We start from the raw sequence: 19,209 nt of genomic DNA on the forward strand, positions 1-19,209 counted from the left end.
ATCACACGGACTAGGTTAACTACCAACCTGCAAGTTGACAGTGGATCAGGATTTCCACAGGACAATGAATTTCAAAATTCTGAAATCAGGCAATACGAGACTATATTTTGTTTCATTAACAAACATGGCCATCAAACAAGAAATCTCATGACACACAATCATGAGATTTGTTTCATGAATGCTGGATTCAGAAAACACAGCTTTAGGAGACGCACCTCAGTGAAATGTAATCCATCTTAAAAGCACAGCAACCAAACTAAACAAATCAAGACTCATCTCTGATGCAAGAACATCAGAGATAATGTGACTACATTTAATTCTATAGTCACAAATTTAAAAAGATTGTATGCTACAAAATGACAAGAACATGCCATAACATTCACATATTAAATACACATGCTTCTGACATGATAGTGTTACTGAAAACCAATAGCTTGTATTACATTGCAGAGGAGCATTATGTAAAGCAGTCCCAATCATTTTTAAACATGGGGTAACAGCCACCTACACACCTTCATTCAACACTTCACAGTTTAGCTCTCCTTTGGGACAATGGAAAAAGCTATACTAAACTTCATAGAAATACAAGAGGAAAAATCTCCTTGCATAAAGGTCTGTAAGTGCAAAGTCTTGCAGGTGACAGAGGAAAATGTGTTTTTGCAGTGTGTTGTTTCCTTGTAGGTATTGGGAACCAGGCAAGCCACCATACGCTGCATCTTTTGCAAGCATTTGGTGCTTCAAGAGCTACTCTGAGCTCGTGTTTGTTTCAAGGGGGTGGAAAAAGAAAAGGGTTTGGTATAGGCCACCATGCTTCTGCAAAGCCAGCCACATGCATTTCTTCTCCTGACATCAACTCAAAATAAAACTACCACAGAGCAAAGTAGGTAATAAAATCAGGTACAAGGAAACCTATGTAGTAACTTCTCTGTGTTTCCTTTCCAACACCACTCTGCTCCTGAAGAGATCAGGCAACCTTGCTTCCACCTTCACCCCTCCAGCCTGCTCTCTCTGGGCTAGAAAAGGACAGAAGGTAAGTATCACCACCAGGGATCACTTGTCCTCTTTTCTAGGCCGTCTTGTCTCTGGTCTGCACAAAGTATTTTGCAGGAGAAAAGGCTGAAAGCCAAGCGACCAATTTGACTATAGAGCACCACCACAGTCCTAATCTGTTCTTGAGCCCCAAAGTATGGCTGCAACAAAACAAAACAAAGGCAAAGTTTGTGTTTCAGAGCACAGCCTGGCCCACCCTTGAGCATCACGAGCCCTTACAGCTTTTGCTCATTAAGTGAGCTTAAAGACATCTTTAAGTAACRCATCTTTTTGAGAAAAGCATCCTGTCTTTCTTTAGAAGGCATCAGAGACGACAAACCGTGACTCTTTGTAGTCTGTTCTGGTGGTTAATAACTGTTTGAAACGTGCAAGTAAGCTTCCTTTAATGTCACATTCTAACTTCCAGCCATCAAATATTTATTTATTTTAAAAGTATTTTTTTCTTATAGTTATCCCAGTACATAGTATCTTCTCTTCTTCAAACTATTTATATGCAGTATTAAAAAGTGACTTTTCAGTCATCTTTCCTAAACTGAAAACTCTATTTTTTCAAATCTTTCTTGCTGCCATTTTATTCTGACTTCATATCATTTTCTGTAGTTTTTTTGTGTACTCTCAAATTTTGCAACTTATTAGAAATACAGATTCTAGAATCACATTTAAAAACCACAACAAAAACCAGGCACATTTCCTAACACTAGCACATCACCTCTTCTCCCCTCCTGCCTTGCCTTCCAAGTTCCTTGACATAGAAATATATCTAATTATCACAGATGAACAGAAGAGAAAACTCAGCTAGCTAAGTTACAAAGTTCAGGGGAGTGGAATTACCAGGATAACCACAATAGCATGTACAAATGCTTCTTAACATGTCTCATGCATCAGCAAAGCGGCAGCAAACAGGCTTGTTGACCAGTAAAGTTGACACCGGCCCTTTGGAGGCCAAATTTGTAATACCCAGCAGGTAGCCTACCTTACAGGTTGATGCCTTAGTTCTGTGTGCACCAAATACAGAGACCAAGCAAACTAACTCACAACAAACTTGCTTAACTCTGCGTGGCTCTTGAAGGCTTTGGAAGTCTTGTTCATGCAGGCTGTCACCTTCACGTGGGACACATTGATTTCTGCAGATAACTGTTAGCTCCATCCACCCTGAAGTCACAGCTCTGTTTTGTTAACGAAGAAAAGGAACCATTTTTATTTTATTTTCCGTTTTATTGTTTTACATCAAATAACTTGGCTTTTGTTCCCAGACTTCGTAATTACAGGCTGGACTACATGCCCTGTCTAAACAACCAAGTTGTGAGAAATATAACTAAAATCTACTAACCAGTGTTGGAGGTAAGATGCATCTGTTCAGATGCAGGCTTCTTCCTGAAAGAAGGACGGCCTGATTCTACAAAGTATTTGACTGTAAAATCCAAACAAGGACTGCCTATCCCGCAGAGGAGGGAGCATTCTGAACCATATCCTCTACAATTCACAAAGCTGTTCCAAGGGACCACATTCATTAAATCCTGCCAGACCACCTGAAGAGATCCCAAAGAATTCCCTGGGAAAACAAGCCATTGCTTACAAATAAAAGAAAACAAAGCCCCAGCAAACTCCTCACACATGATTACTGTTGTCATCTCCCTCCTTGTTTCTCTACTGTCAGTGAACAGAAAATATCCTACAAATTTGGCCAGTCAGGAGTATTTTGGAGAGGAACGTCCCTTCAGATATGAGACAGACAGACAAAGAACAAGGTGGGGGGGGGGGGAGAGAGGGGAGGAGGGAGAGGGAGATCAGCTACCTGGCATGGATTCAGAATACTTCATCCCAGTGCTAGAGAGAAATTATTACGAGGATATTAACTTGCCTGGCTTATCCAGACAGGCTGCCAGTATGAACTAATACAAAACTTCTGTGCTACTTGACATTTGCAGCAAGCTCTTGGCACCTGGTACCATTTCTTATAGCTGGACTACTTCAAAGGAGCTACATTTTAAAAAGTGGAACCGCAGTGCTAAAACAGGCACTGAATTAAGTGCAAACTCCAGTCTTTTAGGTTCTGCCTAGACATTTTACAAAGGATTCCAGTGCAGAACTAAAAGAATAAAATTTTCTTTCTCTATTTTTTCCTTCTTTTAAAATATTACTGACCCTCCTCCGTTCTTGAAATCTTTCATACATCCTGGCTCGGTAAACATCCATCATTTGGGGCCTGAATGATAGATATCAGTCTTGCACAGCTAAACAAAACAGGAGCTGAAATATTTCAAATTGATCATACTTCACAGTTTGAAATAAGCCCACAAGGTAAATCTGCCAAAACCCTTCAACGGACCGGTTTTATTGCAAACTGTAAAATCACCTCTGTCCTGAAAGCAGAGAGGGGACTTCCCAGCTCTGCTTTGCACAAACTAGACAAACGGTCCCGGCTGCGGTCATCGCAGGCACGCGGCGTTACGTGCTGTCCCGCGAGGCCCTGTGCCTGCTTGGCAGCTCTTCCCTRGCTTACCCGGGCGGCGCCAGGAGAGGGAGGATGACTCTTTAGAAACAGCCCCACGTAAATGTTAAGTCTTTCCAACATGCAGTAATGAAAGCAGTAGGAGAATTATGCCACTCATTTTGGGAAAAGCCCTTGTATCCTACAAAGTTTTCCTACTGCAGCACTTAAAAGTTTTAGTGCAATTTAAAGTCATTGCAGAAAAAGGAAAGTCCCCCCCGTCCCCGTCCCCCCCCCCGGGGGACCTGATCCCCCTGTGCCACCCACGGAGTCAGTAACAGCACCAAAACCGCAGGCAGTGGCCAAGGCAGTGATGCCCCACGACTGCAGGGGAGTAACGYGGCGCGAGGGGAATTACAGGTAGAAACGTGACTAGTCAGGGTCTAAAATTCCCGCGAACAGGGAGCAGATGGCTTTCGCCGAGTGGGAGCCTCGGGGCCCGACCCCTCCTTCCGCGCACGTGTGCGAGCACGCACCGAGGGCTCCGGCGCCGCGGCAGCCGGTATCCCACTTCACTGGGGAGCTGCGGAGCTACGGGGAGGTGTGAGAAACAAGGAAGTCTGCAGACTCCTCAAAAGGGGGGAGGGAAAAAAAAAAAAGTGTAAGATCTTCTTGAGAGACAGAGGAATTGAAGAAAACCATAGCAACAAGTCAGTCCACCTACCCAAACCACCCACCCTCCACCAGTTTCATTTGCTGACGCACTTCAAAAACAAGCTGGCTCCTACCAGCTCTGGAAGGTGAGCAAGCCCCGAGAGCTCATTAAACTCCCTTCCCAGCTCCTCTCGTATGCCTGCAGCTAGTGAGCAAGTAGGATATAAATAGAAGTTATATAACATCTCTTTGTTGATTCCTGTGCTTACCAAAAAAAAAAAAAAAATGCAGCATGACCTTGTTTTTCTGAATAGCTTGCCTCTGCCTGCTTGTGGAGGACTTTAATCCTGTTAGGGATTATCTTCAAAGTTTAAGTTGGACATGGTTTCCACAGAGGGCAACAGAAAGAACTAGCAGTCTGCATCCTTGGCTGCTTACAGGAACAGTTCACACCTCAACACCAACTGCATTTCCACAGGGGAGGCCCGTAGTCACAAATAACCACAAACAATTTTGTCTACAAGGCTACCAACACTGGGAGGTAAGTAAAGCAGCTGAACTCAGATGTAGCACATCTCATGTCTTCACCTATGTTGCTCAAATGGCCACCTCAAAATCTAAGGGGAAAACGTCCCTTTGGCCAGAAAGACTTGAGTTTCAGAAAGATGCTATGATACAGAAATACTGGTGGCCCTGTTTGCTTCAGAAAGGATCAGCTGCAGCTGAAGCAGAAACACACTACAAGTCATACAATTTTGCTTTATGCATCCTATTCTCAAACTCATCTATGACGAATGCATGCTACTACTCCCCCTCCCCCTCCCCCCAAAAAATAAAAAATCATCTTTGTAAAGCAAGGGCAGTGCTGATTCCCAGCAGCTTTCCACTCTGTTTCTCCAGGCATCATTATCAGGGCTTGCTTGTTTGTGTTTATCATGGTGGTGCCCAATGGCTAAGTGAGATGCTCAACTTCACTGTGCTAAATGCATTAAATACACGTGAAAGAGACTCCGCGTGTTCCCAAGGGCTTGCAACCTAAAATCTCCTTGCACGCACGACAATCTGCATTGCATTGCTACACACATTTCCTTAAGGCTGACTTAATTACTAGAGCAAGCGCAATGCCTCATTTTGAAGGCAACTGCTGCACGCAATCGGTTCCTGTGGTTCATTTTGGAGACATTTCTCTCAGACAAGAGGACAAGACTACTGTCCACAGGGAAACTCAATGTTTGATGTAGGCCTTGATTATCAAGATTTTATTTTTTTGTATGTCATGTTCTGAAGTACCATATTTAGAATGTCAAAAGTAAATTTGAATTTACACAGTATATTTTAATTTGAAAAAGAGACTAATTAAAATAGTGAAAGACATAGGTGAGCACTTAATAGGCACCAATAGTTTGCTGGTTTTGCATTAGTTTCCTAAACAGATATTATCAAAAACATTAAAAAGATACAACATTGAATCCCCATCAAAGAATTCTGACTGCCTATTATAAACCAGCAACAGTTCTTCTCCTTCCATATGGGGGTAAGGAGCTTTCAAGCAGTAGATATATGAAGATATATATTTTTTTAGTGAACATTCTGAAGTACTATTTACAAAATTTTATTGATCCAAAAATGTTCTGGCCTGTGAAGCAGTCGTCATCATGTAGATTTTTGTGAGCTCACAGGTGCCCATGAATATTGCAAATTTTGTAAGAAAACAAAGCAAATTTGTTAAAAATAAAGTTCAAACCACAAACCCTGAAACACAATTATGCTACTAAATCTGAGTTTTACATCATCATTTCTTTTGCAATACTTTGCAAAATTCTCTCCTAAAGTTTGAGAGCAATTGCAATTGTGGACCCCGAGAAACTAAGCGTTCTGGCAACAGCATAGGACACTGCATATTTAGGCCAACAGAGGAAAGTGAAAAAAAAAAAAAAAAAAAAAAAAAAAAAAAAAAAAAAAAAAAAAAAAAAAGGATACTGAAAAAAAAAAAAAAAAAGTTGTTTGGCCATTTCCAGCTATTTCACTGTTGATCTTTTTAGTGTTTCTTATCTTTGACTTTTGTCACTTCATTTCACAGCCAACAATACAGTGAGTTGAAGGACACATCTGTCTCAGAGTTACTGCTTCATAAAATGGGAAAGCTACAGCAGACAGCAATAAAAATGACACACACAGGCTGCCATGCTGTGCACACAAGCGAAAAGCTAAGCACCGAAAAGCCATGCAAGTATTACCGAGAGGTCTATCCCTTTCAGTGGTCAAGTTCTGAAAACAGCTTTAACACTACAAGACAAAAACTGCTCAGATATCATTTTACAGTGAAGCAATAACAATGCAAAAAGGCAGCAGAACAGATCTGAGCTGTCTGATTTTAAAATGACACACAAACAACCATGGCCAAATAGAGGTTTTAGACTACTGAATATTAGTAGGCATTTGTATTTAGCCCTTGAGATTTTCAAGGTTTCTGGATGTTTTTCTTAGCGTAGGGCCAGAACCTGAAGCGCTTTTCGGTGCTTTTCAGCACTTTAATGCTCTTAATACCAGCACTGTCAAAACTGCAATTTCTGCCAGACGAGGTGGGCTCCTTGTACCTAGCAAGGATTCTAGATAACTTAACTTCAGCTTCTTTCTTAAGTGCCAGAAATACAAATAGCAATTAGATCTAAGTCTGGATTCAATTCCTTTTTGTGCATCAACTATGCAACCATGCAGTAATTATCAATCATCTTGGGACAGTCTGAGACACCAAGCTCAGTAAAGGTGACCACAGACCACCTTGCTGGAGTTCTGTTAGTGGTGAGGATGCACAAGAAGCAAATCCCCTGAATCTGAGGGCGTGCGCCTGGGGTGTGAGACACAGCTGGAGACAGGAGACTCACATTAGTCCAGTGTTTTACCCAGATTAGGGATTTCCTACTAAACTAGACTAGGTGAGGAGTGATTTCTGGCACCTAGCTTGTTCAGGGCTGCTTTGGGTGGCTTGGAAAGAACTGCAGGTGAAGCGGGGAAGCCCTTATCACACCATGCAGTGGTAACTCCGCAGCACACTGACTTGCAGAGGCACTCAAACACCTTAAACTCAAGCCATCAGCCTCACCTTCCCTTCTCTTGCTGAAAACACTGACAGCCGAGGGGGTAATTTGTCACATAACCTAACTTTTGAGAAGACCCCTAATTAAATAAGCTGGCCAAAATCTCCATGGAGAGTAAGGGAGTCTACTTGTCATCAACTTCCAGAGACCCAGGAAACCTGAAATTTGAAGAAGGTGAAGCAGAGTATATGGTGCATATAATTTTTATTTGGCAGATGAGAGACAAGTGCTACAGGAGCAGTCTTCAGCAATTTCCCCCCCTGTCACTCATTTGCCGACGTTACTTTAATCGAGGTGAATTCGCTGCGCAGCAGCTTACGCAGGGAGCAGACTATCCTTCGGTCACCTCCAAGGGAGAGTGGGAGCTGTAAATTAAGCTCAYCTAGGAGCAAGAACAATTGCCAGGCAGGGTCAGGGTGTCCAGCTGGGGCTGATGCCTGGGCACAGGCACCCGTGGGCCCTGCAACGGCTTCCTGGGCTGTGCCACACCTGCGAGCAGCCGTGCCACACTGCCCGAGGCAGCTCACACAAGGCGCATGCCACCGAGGGTTATATAAATTAATAGTGAGGTTTATGTCATTTTGAGCTCAGGGAACAGTAGTGTTTGTCAGGTTCATTTGTTGCCCAGTTTCAACCCTGTGGTTCCACCTGCATTTCTGTCACCTTGTAAATCAGGGCACCCTCCCCAGCATAAACCAGAGCTCTCATCCTACAGCAATGAGGAACTAACTGGAGGCACCTGCAGACCCATCAGCAGCACCTCTCACTGCAGTAGCTGACAGTGCTTCAAAGTGTATTCTAAAAACTAGGAATAATCTAGAAAAGATGCCAACCAGAGGGCTTTAACTGGCAAAGACTTCCATCTTTCCCTGGCCTCACCAAGTTAAGAGTGCACATTCACCCCCTATTAACAAAATGGGGCAGCACAGGATTAAGCGTGGTCAATACTGGCAGCTTAGCTGGTTCCCAAAGACAAACCAGGTTTTTCTTGTTCTGCTTCCCCCCCAAGATTCATCTTCTTAACACTCCAATAAAAATCACTCTTGCCAGTTATAACAAGGAACCTTTCTGGATTTGCTTTTCTACTACAGTTGGCAACCACCTACTTTGCTTAGCCTTAATATTGGTCCTGTATGTACCTAACGAAACAGTAACACCTATTCCAGTTATCCCTTTCCAACATCACAGGCATCTATTCTTCCACTGCAGCGCATGGGAGTTACCCGGGAACTCCCATCATTAACCAGGTTACAATTATCACATGCAAGTTCCTGTGTGTTGGTACAAACCTTTTGCCTAACTTCAGGCTGAACATGTTTCCCGTGTGAAAACCTGAAGTTAAGAAAATGCTATGCAGGGACAATACTTCTGCCTTTGCTGCCAAAAAGTTTTTACATAACCTTTCTCTATCCCACTAGTTTCCTATTCTCAAAGGGCTGTAGATACAAGCAATTTAAGTTTGGTAAAATTTATTCAGGCAGATCACAGAATGAACTTGTTCAGAATATTATATCATGAGCTGCTAATAATAACCATAAAATTGTGAAATGAAGATAAATTGTTTGTGTTAGAACTCAATGACAAAGCTGGCTGATTTGGCTAGGTCAAGTTTCACAATGACAAACATATCTGATGCAAAACGAACAAAGTTATTAGTCCAGAGAATGAAGATGACTATTCCACTGGCATTTACTGGAAACCGCCGCAAAACTTAAGAAAATCCACACTGCAGATTGCAAGTTACGAAGCCCTTTCTAATCTGCAAAACTTAGAGAAAACTGTAGATTACAGAAAGACGAGGATAAAAGATCACAGAAAGTAATGGGTTCATTTTCATGAGTAAGCCTAGCATTCAGAAGCAGACAGAAGTTTTTTGCAGTTTATTTTGCAATAATAAAGTCTTACTAATAGGAGACGTCACACTACTACACTCCTTTATTACATCTTTTCTGTGTTGTGGTGAAAAATTGCTGTATAAAAAAGAAGTCAACTTAAAGCTATGCAGACAAGTGACTACCTCAAATAGTTCTTCTATAAAGGTAGCGTTCCCTAATACCTTGGTTTCACCCAGAGCTTTCTGTGTTTTCTGGGTGAGCAGATGGGCTATTCTTACTATATATAGAGAGAAAAGTTTGGTTACATGAATTTACTGTGTCAGGATGCTGGTTTAACTTGAACATCACTCAGCAATTACTCTGGGAGATACAGAACTGAAATCATGATTTCCACATTCATTTTGATTCACCAGTGTTGAGCCAGCTGTTCTCTCAGAAGTTAAACTTCGTGATTGGCATTTTTCTACATTTTAAAGTTTTATTTCCTTGGCTTTCATGTCTCAAATACAGAAAGACTAGAGAGACGAATATACGTTGACCTTTTTTGATATTGCAGTGGTCCTGACTAAGGGGACTCACATGTGCTAATGACTGCAAGTAAAACAAGGAAGCTCAGGCCCCAGGAAACTTGCAAGGTATCAGTGGCAGAGGCAAGTCAGGGAACATCTCTTAACATTAATAAACCTGTTTTGCCTTTCACCTGTTAGGCTGCTGAATTGTTATAGAACAGAATAGTTTCATTGCAGCCTCTTTATAGGATATTTTCAGTAAAGCTTCATTTATAGTTTGCATGCCTGAGTTAGAGCTCCTGGGTGTGTCCAAGACCTCACAATCTTACAGCATTAGCTGTAGGCATCAACAAGTTTGGTTCATAAAATATTCTGTACTTAAAAGCAATCTAAATTAGCACTCCCTTCCAACCCCTTTACTGCTGCATTAAAGCACGTACACGCATATGCACAGAAGAACTGCTGCCTGCCCAGAACATTTTTCTAAGCACTTACCCCTGAGTAGGAAGGGATGCAAAATAGTTATTCTGGTTTGCCAGAAGTAATATCTAAAAAGGCAAGAGTGCAACCGAAATTGGCAGGATCACACGGCACGGATGTCAAAGCATCATGTGATTTGCTATAACCACCTTATGCCAACAGCTCTTTCCTAACCACACAGTTATTTTACAATCTCCCATCTTGCAGCTCTCAACAGCAAATGCAAACGGAACAGGCTTTTTTGGTGAAAGAGGTGCCTGCAGAGAAGGATCAGACATTTCCCTGTTTGTTTTTTTGACCAGATGAGCTAGGAAACCTGTCTCCAACTCTAAAAAGGATTTGCATACAGCAAGGAAGTGACTATTCAGTCCATTAGCCCCAGTTCCAGAATAAGCAAAGCATCTCTCTCTGTGTCAGGCTGGTGCAGAATTCATTTTTCCTTCCAGCACGACAGTGTATGAGGTTACCTGAGGCTATCCGTGAGCTAGGAAGATGAAAGCTCAGATTCCCTTACATTTGAGAAGCGCAGGAAATTTAAACGCGTGACTCTCCCCAAGGAATGTTAACCCTGTCACTGCATTTTAAGGTGACGTTGGACTTCAAATGCCATAGTCCCACTTCACCTCTTGCAAAGAAGCTTCATTCTAGAGTGTGTGTATACACATACATGTATGTATATGAATGAAAAAAAATGACTACAGATTCAGAGATTGAAGGAACCCCAAAGTGTCCTCTCTCCTCTCAACAAAAGTTTACCATGCCCTGAAAAGGCACAAAAAGTAGTGGTGCTAAAGAGCTCTAGTGCAAGTCTTAACCATAAACATCAATTATAACAAGTCAGGGTTCAGCTCTGTGTTACACTTCATCAAATTCATCCTGTATTGCTACCCAAAACAGTCTCGGTCTTCCACACATCTCTGGTCAGGTTTTAGCAATACCTCTGCTCACATATGTTTTCGTATCAGGTTGGTCTTCCACCACATTAGCAACTCAATTCAATGCACTCCACAACTGTACAAGTCACAACAGCGGGGACAGAGCTAGCCAGAACAGGACTGTCCATTTTGGCAACAGCCTATAATTAGGATGCAGTACAAGCAGCATCAAATTATAAGCCTGAACTAGTCACATGTATCTAATGCTTGGAAATACCACTTCTCAAAGAAAAGAACTGCCTGGGAAAATGACCTCCTTAAACCACTGACTGTTTTGTTCAGACATGTGAAACGCATGGCAGATACATAGCAGTAGAGGAGAGGAAAGGGGATAATACTCTCTGCAATATCTATGCATAAAGCCCAGTCTACTTCTGAACTGTTCAAGATGGAAATAGGCTGCCTGCAAATATCCTTTTGACTTTGCATGTGTTCTAAGATATTACACATTCTATAATCTTTGTAGGTAAGTTTTTGCCACAGTAAGGTTTTACTTTGTGTGTGTCAGAATATTGTATTTCTGAAATGTAACAAACTACTTGATGTATGCTTATTAAAATTCATACAAACTCCAGGTTGACAGGTCCAATTGGTGTAATTCTCATGCAGAGAATTCAAATCATCATTTAAAACGCAGAAGCCAAGAACAGCAAGATCACAGGAGAAAGGTAATGATCTGGAGTTTACCATAAAGTTATTTTAAATTTTGGTCTGAAATCTAAGACCTAGTAAAAGTCTCAGATCAACCTACAGTTGCTTATACTTACTCATGGAAGTAGCCACACTAACTTAAGGTGCAAAGCTATTTCATTATGCATTCTTCTATATGGCACTGGAAAATAAAAATACCTATTTCCCATGTTAACATTTAATAAGTTACTTTTTGCATGGTAAAGACTAATATTTCCTTTAATTATAGGTCAAAGATTATTTGGTCACTCCCCTCCCATCTCATTTAGCTCCTCTAGTTTCTAGGATTTCATAAAACATTTCCCTTTCCAATATGTCCTTGTTACAAGCTTCATGTTCTCCATATTCCTACCTGTATTGTAGTGTTCCCACCTTCCAGAAGGGCAATGGCTAGTAGGATGCTCTCATGAAAGACTCTGTCACTGGTGGCATTCATGATGAGGTCTATAACCAGGTTGGATGCACCTTCTTTATCCAGATGACACTGGACATCTGCCAAACTCATCTCACCTCGGCTCATTGAGCTTGATCCGGAGCTTCCTCCTATAAAGGTGATCATGACAAACAGCCTGAGATTCAAATCCTTCCACTCRAAGGTGATGGGATCTCTCTTTTGGTTTAATCAATCTATCCCAAATGGTACACATGTTTATTAACGGCAATGAACTCAGCACATGGCAATTCTGCAAGGAGAAGTTTGCTTAGAGCACAGGAGACATTGCAAGATGGATACCTCATGCTGCTTTAACGTGTGGAAGTCTAAGGGAGGCGGTATCCTGAGGACAACCTTGCCTGACAGTACAAAATAGCTACTGCAAATACTGCTTCACCAGTAACACGAGTTGGAAAGAGCACAGTAACATGGGTTGGAAAGAGCACTGCCATCCTGGAAGATCATTCTGGAAACAGCACGGATTCAGAGATATGAAGAGAAAGCGAAGGCTTTGCAGTCCCAATAAAGTGAGAGAGAAAAGGCAAGACAAATTCCAGTAGATGCAAAGCGTTGTACAGAAACCATAACACTCCATGGATACATAAACTGAACATAAGTGGGCAAGAGTGGAAAAGGCAGAAAGAACCAGAACTGAGGAAAGCTAAGCTAGTAAGTGGAAGAGTATTGACAGACAGCAGCATTACACGAGGACAAATGTAATACATACCAATTTTAGAAAAAGGCAAGGGGAAATATATTTTTTTCTTATTCTTGATCAAGCCTGCTTTCAACAGGATTACTGACAATCTTTATGTTGAAGAGGCAAAACCCACTGAATTGTATTTTGATAAATGTGCATGACATTACTGGCTTTTTTAGCAAACGGTCTCAAATTAAATAAGCTGTAGTTTACAGTTGACTTTAAATCTAATTTTTGCTCATCCTATCCCCTGCAATCTCTCTGTAATACAATGAAATGCTTCTGCTTTAGATGCAGTTAATCCAACTTCCCCATGCGCGCGTTTCCCCAATATTATTGCAAATACTAAATTGATCAGATTTAAGAAAATTCATTCAAAGCGAAACTACAAAAAAATCATGCCAGACCAACAAAGTTTCTGAAAAGTATAAAAAGTTCCACTTGCTTTCATTTTAAAGTATTTTCTCAAATGCAGTCAGAAAAAAAAAATACTACTCTCATCTGCAGGAATAAAAAGTAGTTCACGTGACTACAGACAGGAGAGCTACGCTCAGCTCAGCTTATAACAAAATCCCTCAAGGAGGGCTGAAACACACTGAAGTTTCCAAAGCTAGGACCAACATGCAAGTAGGACTTCTTCACCCTCCCTCCACTGTGCACAATTTCTGCTTTTTTTGTGTGTGTGTGATTTTCATAGACCAGAACAGCAGAGGAAAAGCCTGGAGGGGAAGGGAGGCTCCCTCACCTCTAAGATACTCCATTCGTCATGCAGAAACAGACACAGACAATTTGGCAGGGCAGAGTCATACAATCACTAATTAGCAGGCAGTGCATCCTACCTCCTCCCCCGGCTTTACTAGCGCCTCCAGCAGATAGCGGGCCATTGCCAAAGCTCGTGAGGCTCTCTCGTCTTCCCGCCGGTCTGACGTTGCCATAGTAACGGTTGACCAAAACTTGCCTGAGTGCCTCACCCTTAATTCAAAGAGGATAATGAAAGCACAATTTGAGTTTAACGAATAAATAAACTAGTAATATTCAGTAGCAAGACGACTGCACTTCTAACGAGCCTACTAGCTGTGCAGGAGGGGGAGCTGTGCACTGGAAACTTAGCATCTTCCGATGTTCCCAGGTGGGCTTGGACCCTAGGAGAGGGCTCAAAGGAGCTCACAGGCTCCACGGGCCGGGGCGCCTACCGCTCAGATAGCTCACTGGGCTGATTTTATCCTGAAAGAGCATTTTAAAAAATTTGTAAGACAGACTATTATCTTAGCATTAAACGTAAAAAAGCAGAATCTGTACACCACCAGCACAAAGGAAGAGGAGGAGCACAGAAAAAGTAACATTAGGGACAGTTTGGTGAGACTCCCAAACTCCCATCTCCTCCCGCCGGCACTCTTTTGCCTTTTGGCAAGTGCTGCAGGGCTGTGCGCTGCTCGTCAGTGGCTGAAGCCAGGGGTAGCACCCACCACGGACCAGGGTCGGCCACCGCCGCTGGCTGCATCCACACGAGCTCCAGCTCTGCGGCCGTGCATTGGCTGGCAGTGCCCACAAGTTTTGCCCCAAGTACGTGCGGTTTTTGTTAATGGACATCGCTTGCCAGCTTCTGCATTGGCCTATGGATCCTGCACTGTTCCCCTCTAAGATTTTAAGAAGAATTCCTAGTAATTTAGCCATAGAAAAGCTGGCAGCATGGCCAGGAATGGATGGGTACAGGAACACCACCACTGGATTAATTTCTGTAAGGTCTTTGTGCCTAAAGACCAGCATTTATTAACTGTAAGCTACCACTCTGCTAACAGACACGGCCTGTGATTACAGACTTACCACCTTGAGACCGGATTTGGGGTGGTAGTAGGAAAAAAAAAAGTAAAAAAGAAAGCTAGCCACAAATAATTTCATACTAACGGAAGTGTTTGTTTTAGGAAACAAGTGTTCAACACTGATTTCCAGCTGTATTTCAGATCTCATTTGTTGTTCGGCTATAGATTCAAAATGTCATTAACAACAGTTTAATAATATGTAAGTGAAGCCTTACTTTTAACACTTTCACAAGAGGTCTTTCAAAAACAAGTAAGCAAATACAAGTGTTCATTAGGTCATACAAAACTCCAGTACTATCAGGCCAGATGTTTTTGATACTCAAAGGCACACACAAAGATAGATTAGATAAATTCTGATACAGCAATGAGTTGGAAAGACACCTGCAGTGCAACAGAAGTTTCCCAGGATTTGCGAAACCTGTTCACTTGGGCTCCTCTCCCTATCACAGTAGCAGGCTGTCTGAAAATTAAAAACCCTCCAAAAAAAAAAAAATCAGAAATTGCTTCTAAACTAAGCAGCTAAACACTTCTCTGCAGTTTGTCAGAGACCACTGCTCTTTCTGTAAGGCTGATGCTAGTGTCAGGCTACAGCCTTCTGCTTCTCTCCATACTGTTTAGCAGATTAAAGATGCTCCTAGAGATTATTAGTATGAAAGCTGCTACATATGAGCTGTATCCTACAGAGTCAGAGAGGACAGAGGAAGAGAAAGGGCAATAAGATGCAAAAATAAACACTAGGATAGCTTTCCAGCCAGTTGCTTCCAAAAGTCCAAATAAAAAAGCAAGTCACTTTGAAGCAAAAGTATATATATATATATAAAAAAAAAAAAAGATCAGTACTTTATTTTAAGGGGCATACACCTGCCATCACTACTTGGGCCAAATTGTGCATATGTTGGAGAGAAAAGAGACCAACTCAAAGGCTCAAGCAGATTCTCACCCCAGTGCAGCTAGTCCAGCAAGGCCGGGCTGCTGTTTAGTACACAACATATTACTTTAGCCACTCTCTCTGCTCTCGGTCTAGCAGGTAGTGAGCAATGCATGACAGAACAAGGTCAAGGCAGACAAAAAGCCCCCCCTAAACTACATCTTTCTTCTGCACGTGTACTGATTAGAAAGGAAACTTGTTATATTTGTATAGCCCTGTGCCAAAATCAAGTTACAGTGAGAGTTTGCATATTACCTTTTTCTTTTCCATTAAACTAACTAGTAGTTGTCATGGCAACTGGCATTTAAAAATGGTCATTTTTACAACTTACTATGAAGATGTTAACACACATCCAACTACAAGAAATGCTTTCAGTAAACTCCACCTCTTCCTGAATCCAGATAGTTAGCTAGAGCCTATTGGATTTCTCTAGCCTTTCTTTCCAGTCCACTGTGGAGAAGACGACAACTTTGACTTCATGGTCAAAATAGTTCAGGTGAGAGGACAAAGCTCATAGGTAATTCCTGCCCTTGTGACAGACGGGCAGCACATCTGCTTTCTTACTGAGCTAAAACTATATCCAAAAGAGGACAAGCTAACCAGAAAATCTAAGTGGGAACAGGTAGGAAGCATCTGTCATTTCTAGTCAGAAAGGAAAGCATGCTGATCCACAGGTTCAAAGTTCTGGCCAGCTAGTCACATCCAGTGTCATATGCAATTCTAGCTGAGGAAAAAAAAAACTTAGTTTTCTATTTAATTACTCAAAAGCCCTGTGTTAGCTAATAAGGGTATAAAAATGTGACTGAAATTAAGGGGAGAAAAAATATGTGGTATTTAAGATATGTTTTAATTAATTCAGCTGCAGTGCTTGGCTTCAGAACAGCTCTTTAACCATCATGTTACTATTATGTATCACTGATGCGTATAGTATGCAAACAAATATCAGATGTCTGACAGCATTAAGAAAAATTAAACATGCTACCTAGAAAATCCAGCAGCATTCAGCTTCATCTGCATTCATCATCAAGGTAAACTAACAGTAAGTAGTATACAAACATCATTGGACGTATATCAATAGAACAGATACAAACAACTCAGTTCAAGTGTTACCAAAACCCTGTTACCAGCATTGAAACTGTATTACAGAGAATATTTAATAAAACCAAAGAGATAAGCAGCTGTAAGTTGCTGTGATTCTGTTCCTGGCTACAAGAGCAGAAAAAAAGTGAGAAATACTGTAGTGAACCAGCAGTGCTGATTCTGCAGCTTTACTGTTTATGAAGAGACAGGGGGTTTTGGGAGTCCAAAATAAGCAAACTCCACAAGGCCTGATTAATCTCACTTTATGAGTCTGTAACCAAAGGGCATACTTTAGAAGCATGAAGAGACCAGGCCAGGAGCTGAGGTTTCATTCTAAGCGACCGAGCAACCCCAGCTCCCATTTAATACAATGGGAGCTGCCCATGTACTTTGTTTCATAAGCAGAGCTGCTAGTTTTAGACTTTCTAGGAGATTGACAACCACCACAGATGTTTCCTACATGATTTGTACTTCACCATTTAAAAGGAAAAGGTAGTGGATTAATTTTAAGAGTGCTTGACTGCTGTACATACCCTTCTATGATCCTCCAGTTGCCTCTGTGGTAGACTTTGATCAAGCTCCTGCTGCACGTGCAGAAATGTCATTTTAAAGCAGAGCAACACTAAAGAGACACTAAAATCTTTGCACTCAGGGAAAATATTAAGGAAAGTCACAGCTGAAAGCAAGGGGGGGAGATAAGGAAGATCAAGTGGCAAGCTGTCTAAACAAAACATCAGGCCTTAATTAGCTCTAACAGTACATAATCAGTCTGCTTTGACACTCTCCAGCAGACCACACATGGCATGCATGTATGCCAACACATTCTCAGGGATTTAAGGAAAACACAAAGTCTATCTAATTTGACAGAAACTGAGAACACAAAAGTTTCCAGGAGTCGAAACCATGCACTACATCCATGCACACATATACATATATACACACACTTATGCACACAAACACCCCTCCCCACTACACACACACTTCTCGTGGAAGGATAGGTACTTTAGTACCTATGGTACAACATATCCAGTTGTGGTCAGTGAAGCTCTTTTGAGACTGCAGAGGGCTTCTGACAAAACCTATAGGATTTTCATTCCAATGCCATGGCTGCGTTTCAAAACTTCAGCGAGGCTTTACTCTGATTTACTGAACAAAGTCCGATAGCATGTTCACATTTCCAAATCAAATCTCTCTTTTATTTCAGGTATTAAGTATCTAAAAGAAGTAAATTTTCAGAAGTTTTCCACAGACTAGAACTCGCACTTTGTAAATTGAAAGTATGTCAAGTTCTCGTCACTTAAAAAGCATTCTGAAAGTGCAGAGGAACCATCACTCTGTCCAGGGACACAGTTCAACCAGGAGCCTACCCTGACGCATCTCAAAGTCATTCTATGACCACCAACTGTTTCACTTCACATTTAAACAGTCTTCCACAAAAAATACTAATAAAAAAAAACCCTAGAACACCATAAACTGCATTTTTTTTTCTCTTCGTGATTTCAAAACAAATCCAACAGCCTCCTAGACTTGGACTTCCATATAGTTTTTAAATTAGATTTGCAGTATTATATTATCCAGTGGTATAATCTACCAACAGCACCTCTGGATGTCCCATTAATTCCAAAACAATTCAAGTTTTTTTTTTTTTTTTAATAAATCCTTATTTCTTATTTTTGGCAAATAATCTGTCTTATATGAACTAACGTTGGGCTATCTCAAACGAAACATCCCCTAATACCCAATTCACAGAAGAGCTAGTAATCTCAATGAAGTCAAGTCACCATTGTTTCACACTCATTTTAAACAGGACACCCAGCAATTCTGGAACTACGAAATGTCCACAAAGTTCTTTTGCTACCTCCATTTCCTGACCAATCATACCCTGGATTGGTTAAACCATCAGTCCTCGGAGTCTCTTACTTTGTCTAGGAACAAAGATTTGGGATTGATTTACGTGCTTTAATGTAGAAATTATTTCAGATTATCAGGCTGATTCTGTATTAGATTGAGCCACTTGAATAAATCTGCTAACTTTTCCACTATCTATACCACGCAGGAACACACACTTAACAGATTTTTTTTTTTTTTTTTTTTTTTTTAAAAAAAACCAACGAGACACTCCACCAGGACTACTTCAAAACACCAATATTTGCCTGTTGTACAAATATAGGTGGATAACACACCTCTATAGAGCTTTCCGTTTCTGGAGGTTGCGGCAGCTAGTTGAAAGTAAAATGCAGAAAAATTAGTCATTCTTCAAGATTCTTTCATTTTAACAGAAATCTAGTGGTCAACACTTAAGGGGAAGGGAGCTAGAAAGTATGACTTGAGCTTAATCACCACAAATGAATTATGGTATAATTACTGTTTACACCCACCCACCATGCTTCTAAAAGCGCTACCTTCTGAAAATTTAGCAGGTGTCCTTTGAACAGCCCAAACTACTCTGCACAAACATGAAGGCACAAGCAAAAAGCTTAAGCTGCAGCTGCAGACAGGCCTGCAACTCAGAAAGGCGCTGCTGGACAGCTTGCTTCGACTGCGACAAGGTGTCCGTGATTTGCGC

At 41.4% G+C, this 19,209-nt stretch overlaps 1 protein-coding gene across 4 annotated transcripts in view; it reads right to left on the reverse strand.

Annotated features, from left to right (window-relative positions):
• ITPR1 (inositol 1,4,5-trisphosphate receptor type 1) overlaps positions 1-19,209 on the reverse strand; it is a 188,037-nt gene that overhangs the window by 52,666 nt on the left and 116,162 nt on the right. For 3 of the 4 annotated variants that reach the window (XR_014895240.1, XM_085300025.1, XM_085300024.1), the window contains 2 exons: positions 13,655-13,787; positions 12,035-12,225 (listed from right to left, as the gene is read on the reverse strand). The exons of the other annotated variant lie outside the window; for it this stretch is intronic. Coding sequence is in view for 2 of the 3 variants with exons in the window: in XM_085300025.1 (XP_085156151.1) it covers positions 12,035-12,225; positions 13,655-13,787 (324 nt within the window). In the remaining variant the exon portion in view is untranslated. The remainder of the gene's footprint in view (positions 1-12,034; positions 12,226-13,654; positions 13,788-19,209) is intronic. 4 annotated transcript variants of the gene reach the window in all.

Source organism: Rhea americana, unplaced genomic scaffold (genome assembly GCF_003343005.1).
Source record: "Rhea americana isolate MKP2758 unplaced genomic scaffold, rheAme1 scaffold_16, whole genome shotgun sequence".
NCBI lineage: Eukaryota > Metazoa > Chordata > Aves > Rheiformes > Rheidae > Rhea > Rhea americana.